The sequence below is a fragment of the Cebus imitator genome, unplaced genomic scaffold (genome assembly GCF_001604975.1).
Source record: "Cebus imitator isolate Cc_AM_T3 unplaced genomic scaffold, Cebus_imitator-1.0 Scaffold299, whole genome shotgun sequence".
Lineage (NCBI taxonomy): Eukaryota > Metazoa > Chordata > Mammalia > Primates > Cebidae > Cebus > Cebus imitator.
In genome coordinates this window covers 1243845-1253169 of record NW_016107614.1, presented here as the reverse complement: position 1 = coordinate 1253169, position 9325 = coordinate 1243845, and the positions used below count along the sequence as shown (strand labels likewise).

Here is a 9325-nt window from a genome sequence, read left to right as displayed (position 1 = left end):
TGAGATGGAGTTTTGCTTTTGTCACCCAGGCTGGAGTGCAGTGGTGTGATCTTGGCTCACTGCAGCCTCTACCTCCCAGATTCAAGCAATTCTCCTGCCTCAGCCTCTCAAGTAGCTAGGATTATAGGCACCCATCACCATGCCCGGCTAATTTTGTATTTTTAGTAGAGACGGGGCTTCACCATGTTGGTCAGGCTGGACTCAAACTCCTGACCTCATGTGATCCACCCATCTCCACCTCCCGAAGTGCTGGGATTATAGACGTGAACCACTGTCCCTGGCCAGAGAGAAATTCTTTAGAGACCTGAGTGAGGCAGTCATACAAGGTCTTTGTCATGATACGGTTGCGAGTTGTTCTTTAGTCCCCCAGTGGTTGCACGGCTGGTCAGAACAGGAGCCTGGCAGCCAGGGTGAAGGAGACTAAAGAAGAAGAAAATGGGGCAATCTGTGGGTACCCCAGCTAGTGTTTAATTTAAAAATGACCCCTGCACCCTACACTGCAGACTGTGTTCAGACATTTATGCAGACCTGACTTTGTCAATGCAGAATGAAGACCAGTGTCTCATAGGAGGCCAGTGGGCCCAGGGGCAGGGCGCCCATCAGACCTTACAGGGTCTGATTCAACTCATGGGGCCTCAGCCTGTCCTGCCGGCCTGTACACTCTACCCAGCCTGACTCCAGGCTGTAGCTGCTTCTGTACCTTCCACTGGAATGCTTCCTCCCTCACCCTCTTTCAAGGCCAGGTTCACAATGTCATTCCTCCTCCAGGAAGTTCACCAGATTTGTTCCTTCCTTCCTTTGCTTCCCCAGGCCTTCTGAATCTCCTTTATGCCACTTTCTGCTTGTCCAGTGGTGGGGTCATTCGGTCATTCATTCATTCATTCATTCAACTCACACAGGAGGAAGCATGGGGTGTAACTGTGAGGGAGAGATCAGGGCCCTCCATTGGAGGGGCTGACCTTCTGAGAGATACAGAGAAGTGAGAAAACGGTGGCAGAATTGGAGCAAACGTGCCTTAGGAAAACAAGGGGTGTGGTAGGGACTCGGGGAGCCCCGTTTAGTTAGTTCAGCAGGGCAGGCCTCTCTGAGGAGGTGCTCTTTAAACCTTGAGACATGCTTTAAGGTAATTAGAATGTCACCCTCATTTTCTCAGCCCCTCGAGTGCCCAACAGGATCTTAAACACAGTGGGTACGCAGGAATTGTGTGTTGAAATGAATCTGGGCCATGACCCTTTTGTCTGGGCCTAAGCACCCTGGTAATCATCACCCTCTTCTGCCTTAGGGCTCCCCAGCCCCACCTCCAGCTGTCATTTGACCATGAAGAGTTGGGTTACCTTGGGGGTGGGGTGGCAGGGGCTGCTCCCAGGCCAAGCCCATTAGCACCAGGGGTAGGATAGCTAGAGAGCAGGGCGACATGCATACATCTTGGAGGCTGCGTGCGACCTGTACTCTTGCACCTGGATTCTTGATCAGAAATCCCTCACTTCCCCGTCACCCTCATTATTGCAGAAGGAAACTGAGGCCTAACGCTTGTATGCCACCTCTCCATCCTGCAGCAGCAGAGGCCGAAGCAGGGCAGGCCACTGTATGTGGAGAGGGTGAGGTAGGAAGTCTGAAAGGAGGGTGAGGGGAGGAGGGTGAGGCTTGTTCCCATTTGGCCCTCCCAGCCAGCACAGCCTATTTCCAGAGTCCTTGTCACATAGGGTCAGAACTGGACATGGCCTTGGAGATGAGCTAACCCGGCTCCCACCCCTGAAGTAGAAGCAGAGAGGAGGCCTGGCCGTTCAGGGTGTGTGCTCTCAAAAGACTCTTTTTTTTTTTTTTTTTTTTTTTTTTTTTTTTTTTGAGGCAGGGTGTCTCTCTCTCTCTCTCTTGTCCAGGCTGGAATAAAGAGGCACAATCTCAGCTCACTACAGCCTCCACCTCCCAGGTTCAAGCGAGTCTCAAGTAGCTGGGACTACAGGCGTGCACCACCACACCTGGCTAATTTTTGTATTTTAAGTAGAGATGTTAGTAGCCATATTGGCCAGGCTAGTCTTGAACTCCTGGCTTTGAGCAATCCTCCCGCCTTGGCCTTCCAAAATGCTTGGATGACAGGTGTGAACCACTGTGCTCAGCCCCAGCAGACTTTCCACATACCTCTGCTCTGGCATGCACCAGTTCACCTACTTGTTTCACTTTGTCTTTAAAATTTATGTATATTGGCTAGACACAGTGGCTCATGCATGTAGTACCTGTACTTTAGGAAGCTGAGGCAAGAGGATCCCTTGAGGCCAGGAGTTTGAGACCAACCTGGGCAACATAGTGAGACCTCATCCCTATTTTATTTTTAAAAAATTAAAAATTAAATTTAAAGATTTACATATGTTATATATTATACATTTGTATGTTTTTTAAAATGTGCCACAGAGTAACAGATGACAAGGATTTCCTAAATTATACATTCAAATATATTCAAAATAGCGAGCATGAACATATGTATGAGAAAACTAAGAGGGATCCTTGCGTATCGTTTGTGTGATTCAGCTCCAGCCCAGACGGTGATATGAGCTCGTCTGATCAGGAGCTTGTCATGCTCGTCTGGACATCTACCGTGCCTGGCACTGGTAAATGCCAGTGAATGTTTTATGAATGACTGTGGGAATGATCTGAGCAGTTTCTACTTTAGCAGGGTTTCTGTGGGCTTATGAGAGACTCTTTTCTCTGAGTCTCAAAGCTTTTTTTGCACAGAATCTGGTAAGCCTTCTGTGGTATACGTGTGTGTGAGTGTGTTATTGCACATATGGTTTGCTTTGCAGTTTGGGGCCGGGGCTGGGATTTGGGGAAGGCTAGGATCTTGCCTTAGCTGTCTTTGTGGCCCTCACGAGCCCTGCACAGATCTTTCCACAAAGTGGATGTGAATTAAGTCTTAGAGCTGGAATAGGCCCTGGAAACCATGTTATTGATCGGCGGCCCCAGGGAGAGGACCTGCCCAGGTCACATGGTGCATCAGGGCCATGCCTGGCAGTGCTCCTGTTGTCCTGGGCCTGAGGTGTCCCAGTTCAGGCAGTTGAGTTGGGTGCTGCCCAGGGAGTGAAGGTTGTCTGACAGCACAAGCGGGTTTCTCCGAGAGGCCTGGGTTGGGCAGTGCCAAGTAGGAGCTCACATGTCCTCTGGAGCCTGGGGTTTCTGGAGGTGTCGGGAGGAATGGGCAGGTGAACAACAACCCCAACTCCGAACAGCTCCACTTTACCTGCCTCAGATAGGCCTCTTTCGAAGGTTTTCACTCTTTGAAAAAAGAGTTTTGGGCTGGGAGCAGTGGCTCACACCTGGAATCCCAGCCCTTTAGGAGACTAAGGCAGGAGGATCACTTGAGCCCAGGAGTTTAGGACCAGCATGGGCAACAAAAGGAGAGACTCTTTCTCTACAAAAATTTAAAAATTAACTGGGTGTGGTGATGCACACCTGTGATCCCAGCTACTCAGGAGGCTAAGGTAGGAGAATTGCTTAAGCCCAGGAGGTCGAGGCTGCAGTGAGCTGTGATTGTGCCACTGCACTCCAGCCTGGGCGACAGAGAGAGGCCCAATCTCAAAAACAACAACAAAAAAAAAATTTTTGCTGTTTTAAAAAAAAAGTTCAAGACTTGTTGTTAACACCCAAACCAGGCCTCACCTGCCTATTCCCTCAAGCCTTTCTTAGAGGAGGGGACAGCCTGCATGGAGAAAAGTGGGGCTGGATGAGGAGAACCTCTCTTTGTTTAGTTGGGGGTCCTGCTCTTATGGCCTGGCAGGAGGCTGGGATGTGATATATGGGAGAACAGGAGGCCCTGCCTCTCCCTGCTCCCTATGTAGACGCCAGGGCCAATGCCTACAGGCTGCTCTGTCACTGTTAGCTCCCTTCCTTCCAGATCCACCTCCTTAAGCATTGCCAAATCAAATAGCTGGGATGCCTGTGCAGCCCGTGAGGCCCTTCCACACAACATTCCCAGAGGGCTGGACACAGCCAAAGCCTCTGACCATTTCTACCCCCTCTCCTGAGGGACTGCCACCTCCCATGTGGAACCTTCTCTGAGGAAGGGGGAGGGGCATGGCACCCAGGGTTGGGGTCATCGCCTCTCCAGAAATCTGGATCCTGTTACCCTCCTGCAGAAGGAGCGAGGAGGCTCTGTTCACTGAAGTCTTGTTTTTTTCACACTGTTTTATGGGTTTTTGTTTTATATTTTGCAGAAACTTCAAATAACTCAGCTAGACTGTACACAGAATAGGACTCCTTAGTAAGTGTTGGAAATGAAATTAGATGGAAAGAGGTTCATTCATTGATTCATTTTAGAACTGGTTCCTGAGCATCAGCTAGAATCCCTCCCATGTTCTGAGCACTTATGACCTACTAGGCTCTTGACACTCAGTTGACACTGTATCTTGTGGGGGTCAGGATGGGAGCTCCAGAGCCAGCCCACCACCCAGCTGCGTGGCCTTTGGATTAGATGATTTAATACATATGAAGTGTTTAGAAGAGTGTCTGCCATATGATAAGCACTTAATACATGTTAACAGTTCTTGTTAATGTCATTCTTATTACTGTAGTGCTCATGGTACTCCTGTAAGGTACAGTTATTATCCCCATTTTCTAGATACGGAAACTGAGGTTCTCAGAGGTTGGATAACATGCCTAAGTCATGCACATAAGTGGCAGAGCCAGGGTTCTACCTCAGGTCTGGCATCTGAGGCTTCTGGCAACCAACCGGTACTGCTTATCTAGTTCTAGGCTAGGAGCTGGTCATCTAGACGTCAGCACGAAGGAGACCACGTGCTGCCTTGAGGAACTCACAGCCTGCCATGGAGGCTGACATGGGCACTGCCGACTCAATTTCTGGAGGGACCATGTGGCTTAGACCCCAGCCAGGCTGTGTAGGTGGCAGAGTAGGACTGCTCAGTGGTGTCAGCTAGACCTTGTGTCCTGGGCTGGAGGCAGTGCTGCTTCTCTGCCTGTCAGCTGTGTGTGTCACCAGGGGTTAGTCTCTGCCCTGGAGAGGTGGTAGGCAGGACGGAGTCTGGAACAGGCATTGGGCTGGGAGTGAGAGAACCTGAAACCGTTCACAAGATTCCTGTCATTGCCTCAGTGTCCTCATCCGTAAAAGGGGAGCAGTCATATTTACCACACAGGGTTGCTACAAGGATTAAGTGAAATAAAATTTGTAAAATAAATTTCTTGCCAGGCACAATGGCTCATGCCTGTAATCCCAGCACTTTGGGAGGCTGAGGCAGGAGGATTACTTGAGCCCAAGAATTTAAGACCAGCCTGGGCAACACAGGTAGACCCCATCTCTACAAAAAATTAAAAAATTAGCCAGGCGTGGTGATACATGCCTATAGTCTCAGCTACTTTGGGTGAGGTGGCTCACGCCTGTAATCCCAGCACTTTGGGAGGCCGAGGCGGGTGGATCACCTGAGTGAGGCCAGGAGTTTGAGACCAGCCTGACCAACATGGTGAAACCCCGCCTCTACTAAAAATACAAAAATTAGCCAGGTATGGTGGTGGGCGCCTGTAATCCTAGCTACCTGGGAGGCTGAGGCAGGAGAATCACTTGAACTAGGGAGGCAGAGGTTGTAGTGAGCCAAGATGAGCCATTGTACTCCAGCCTGGATGACAAGAGTGAAACTCCATCTCAAGAAAAAGAATCAGAGAGGACCTGGGTCTACCTCCCAACTCCACCCCCTCACAAGTGTGACCTGGAGCAGCTGAATCCCGGCCTCCTTTTCATTCTTAAAGCCACCTCTCTATGTTCCAAAGCCTCTGAGTTGTCTTCCCTCCCAGCCCTGCCGCTCGCTAATAAGTTCCTGAAGGAGCTGTGGCTGTTCCAGTTGGGGGCCAGGCTGAGGGAGGTGCCCCAACCAAGCCCGCCACCCAGGCCTGGCAGCTGGTGGTGGGCAGGATGTGTCCTCTAGCAGCCCAAGGGATGGAGGGATGGGCTTTACCTGCCCACGGTCCCAGGTTATGGTGGGAGCAGCAGGTTCCCCTCCCGACCAGTCTAGCAAGTCAGTTTTGTTGGCCTGTGAGTCACACTAGCACTGATGAGTCAGGTTTTTCCCTTCTTCGTGCCCAGAGCAGCTGGGGAGGGAGTCGGGGGTGTCTTAGGAAACAGGACCACCTCCCTCTGCTCTCCCACTCATCCCCTTGCCTTGGAGCTGCTCATTTTCTATCCGGAGGGCTGTGGCTCGGCCATGGAGAAAGAGGTCTTCCTGTCCCCACCAAAGAGGGTGTCTGGTCACCGGCCACACTGGGCAGGAAAGACCAGGCCCCAGGCTGAGTTTAGTCAGGAGATGAAGGAAGGAGAGGAAGGTAGCAGTCCTGGGCTGTCTGACTCCTTTCTACAAAGTGGGATTATCCTCTGGGCAGGACAGCGAGGTTTCCCCAAACAGAGGGTCCCCTGAGCCATCTCCTTGCCTTTTGACCAGCCTGGCTATAAGGGCTGTCCATACGGTCAGCCTCAGGCAGGCATAGGATTCTCCTGCAGCACCCTGCCAGACCTTCCAGAGGCCTCATTAAACCCAGCCGTAGCAGCCAGCCTGCTGGGCAACCTCGTTCTAGATCAGCACTTCTCGGCCCTGGCCTTATGTTGGAATCACCTAGAGAGCTTTTAAACCTCTCTGCTGTTCCCAGACTCCAGAGCAAGGAAGTCAGAATCCCATGGAGCAGGCCCCAGGCAACCACGTTTTTGGTAGACCTCACTGGATTGCCTCTCAAGAGCCTGCTCTCCTGGAGGTGACAGTGAAGTTGTAAGTACAGCACAACACCCAAGGAACAGTCACGCTGGAGTGTAATGTGGACCCCGAGGGTCAGAAGAGACACATGGGGAGAGGGGGGCATCTGGTGGGAAGAGGGCTTCAGTCCTGCATCCTGACCAGGCATGGCTTGGGAAGGAAACCAGGGAGGATGCCGGCCTGACAGTGCTGGTGAGTCATGGGCCAAAGAGGAGGAAGGGGAAGGAATGAGTCAGGCACAGCTGCCTGCACGGCCCGGGCCTGGCTTGGGAGGAGAATGAACATGCTTCTCTGTTGATCCACAAGCCCAGTGCTGTGGTCCTGAGCTGTGCTGTGCCACATGAAGGAGCAGGGGAGCCTTGAAAATATGGGGTTCCCATCTTTTCAGGGATTGAGCATCTGTGTGTGCACATCACACTTTGCACAGAAACTCCCTGGAGTGTTTTGGCATCTCTGTAAGGGAGACATGAGTGGCATTCGCATTTGGCAGATGTGCTTGGAGAGAGGAAGCCCTGTGCCCTGGGTCACACAGCAGGTCCTGATGGAAATGGACCCAGGTCTTCTGACCCCAAGTTTGCCCCACTGAAGACACAGACCTGAAAGACAGAAAGACAGTAGCCTAGAGCCTGTTGCTGGGGCATGGACTAAATGAACTATAGGGCTTGCCAGAATTAGGAGCCACAACCAGGGTGAAAATTATGGGGTCTTTTCTAGCTCCATCCCCAACAGTTGTGGGCAGACTTGCTGTAGTGTTTGTTGTGGAGCAGGGGGCCGGTGCTCAGATGGAGTATGTGGGAGCCCGGTGGGGCCTGGTGCTGGATGGGCCACACCTGCACTGTTAGGTTAGTTGAGACGAGGATGAGTGAGATGGCAAAGAATCTGGAGAAAGGCCCAGCTCAGTAGCTTATGCCTGTAATCCCAGCACTTTGGGAGGCCGAGGCAGGCAGATCACCTGAGGTCAGGAGTTTGAGACCAGCCTGGCCAACATGGTGAAACCCCGTATCTACTAAAAAAAAATTAAAAATACAAAAATAGCCGGGTGTTGTGGCGGGTGCCTGTAATCCCAGCTACTCAGGAGGCTGAGGCCGGAGAATTGCTCGAACCTGGAAGGTGGAGGTTGCAGTGAGCCGAGATCATACCATTGCACTTCAGTCTGGGGGACAAGAACAAGACTCTGTCTCAAAAAAAAAAAAAAAAAAAGTGGAATCTGGAGAAACTGTGGAAGGGGATCTTCAGCCTGGAGAGTAGAAAAGTGTCAGATAACGCCATTGAAGAGGCTACAACTTGTTCTGTTATTCCAGAGAGTGGAACGGTTGGATTTCAGATCAAAATAATAATGTTAATAATAATGACAACAGCGACTGCAGTTGTCTCTTGAACAATGCAGGGTTAGGAATGCCGACCCCTGTGCGGTGGAAAAATCCATGTCAAACTTTCAGCTCCCCAAAAACTTAGCTACTGATAGGCTACTTGTGATCAGAAGCCTTACTGATAACATGAAGAGTTGATTAACATATATTTTGTATGTTATGTGAATTATATACTGATTCTTACAGTCAAGTAAGCTAGAGAAAAAAATAAATGTTATTAAGCAAATCATGGCCTGGTGCAGTGGCTCATGCCTGTAATCCCAACACTTTGGGAGGCCGAGGCAGATCGCTTGAGCCGAGGAGTTTGAAACCAGCCTGGGCAACATAGTGAGACCCTGTCTTTAAATAATAAATAAATAAAATATCTTACTAATTAAGTGCAGAGTAGTAAAAAAAAATATGAAAAAAAAGAAATAAATAAAATCATAAGAGAAAATATATCTACTATTCATTAAGTTGAAGTGGATCATCATAAAGGTCTTTGTCTTCATGTTGAGTAGAGTGAGGAGGAGGAAAGGGAGGGGTTGGTCTTGCTGTCTCAGTGGCAGAGGTGGAAGAAAATTCAAACCCATGTTGTTCAAGGGTCAACTGTATGATGACAGTAATAAGTACCTACTCTCCGGCCAAGCATGGTGGCTCACACCTGTAATCCTAGCGCTTTGGGAGGCCAAGATGAGAGGATCACTGGGGGCCAGGAGTTTGAGACCAACCTGGTCAACACAGCGAGACCCCCATCTCTAAAAAAGTTAAAAAAAAAAAAGACCTACTCACTACTCTGTAGTAAGTATAGGGCTGGGTGTGTGTGTGTGTGTGTGTGTGTGTGTGTGTGTGTCTGTGTCTGTGTCTGTGTCTGTGTGTCTGTGTCTTAAGCAAGAGCCTGTGGGGCTTGGTGCTAGGATGTAGCTTGGGCTGTCAGGTTATTTATTATGTGTAATACTATGTAACATATGTGTTAGGTGATTTATTATGGATAATCTTCTTGATTATATTTGTGTGTATCTCCAATTCCCCTAATCTCCCTTAGATGTGTGGCTGAGAACACTCCTTACCTCCCAGAAGAGACTAGAAAGCTTAAGGCATTTGCCCAAGGTCACTTAGTTCATTAATTAATGATGGCGCTCCCAGGTCTGCCTGAGGACAGAGCCTGTGCCTTCAGCACCAGTGTGTCTGTTCCAGGCCTGCCATGTAGCTCAGTAAAGGGTAACTATAATTACT

General features: G+C 50.0%; 1 protein-coding gene across 2 annotated transcripts in view; it reads left to right on the top strand.

The window, feature by feature from the left end:
• Positions 1–9325, top strand: part of UBTD1 (ubiquitin domain containing 1) — a 62676-nt gene that overhangs the window by 35200 nt on the left and 18151 nt on the right. The window contains exon 1 of one of the 2 annotated variants that reach the window (XM_017502772.2): positions 6745–6932. The exons of the other annotated variant lie outside the window; for it this stretch is intronic. Coding sequence (XP_017358261.1) covers positions 6887–6932 — 46 coding nt within the window. The 5' untranslated portion in view covers positions 6745–6886. Of the gene's footprint in view, positions 1–6744; positions 6933–9325 lie in introns of those variants that run through there. 2 annotated transcript variants of the gene reach the window in all.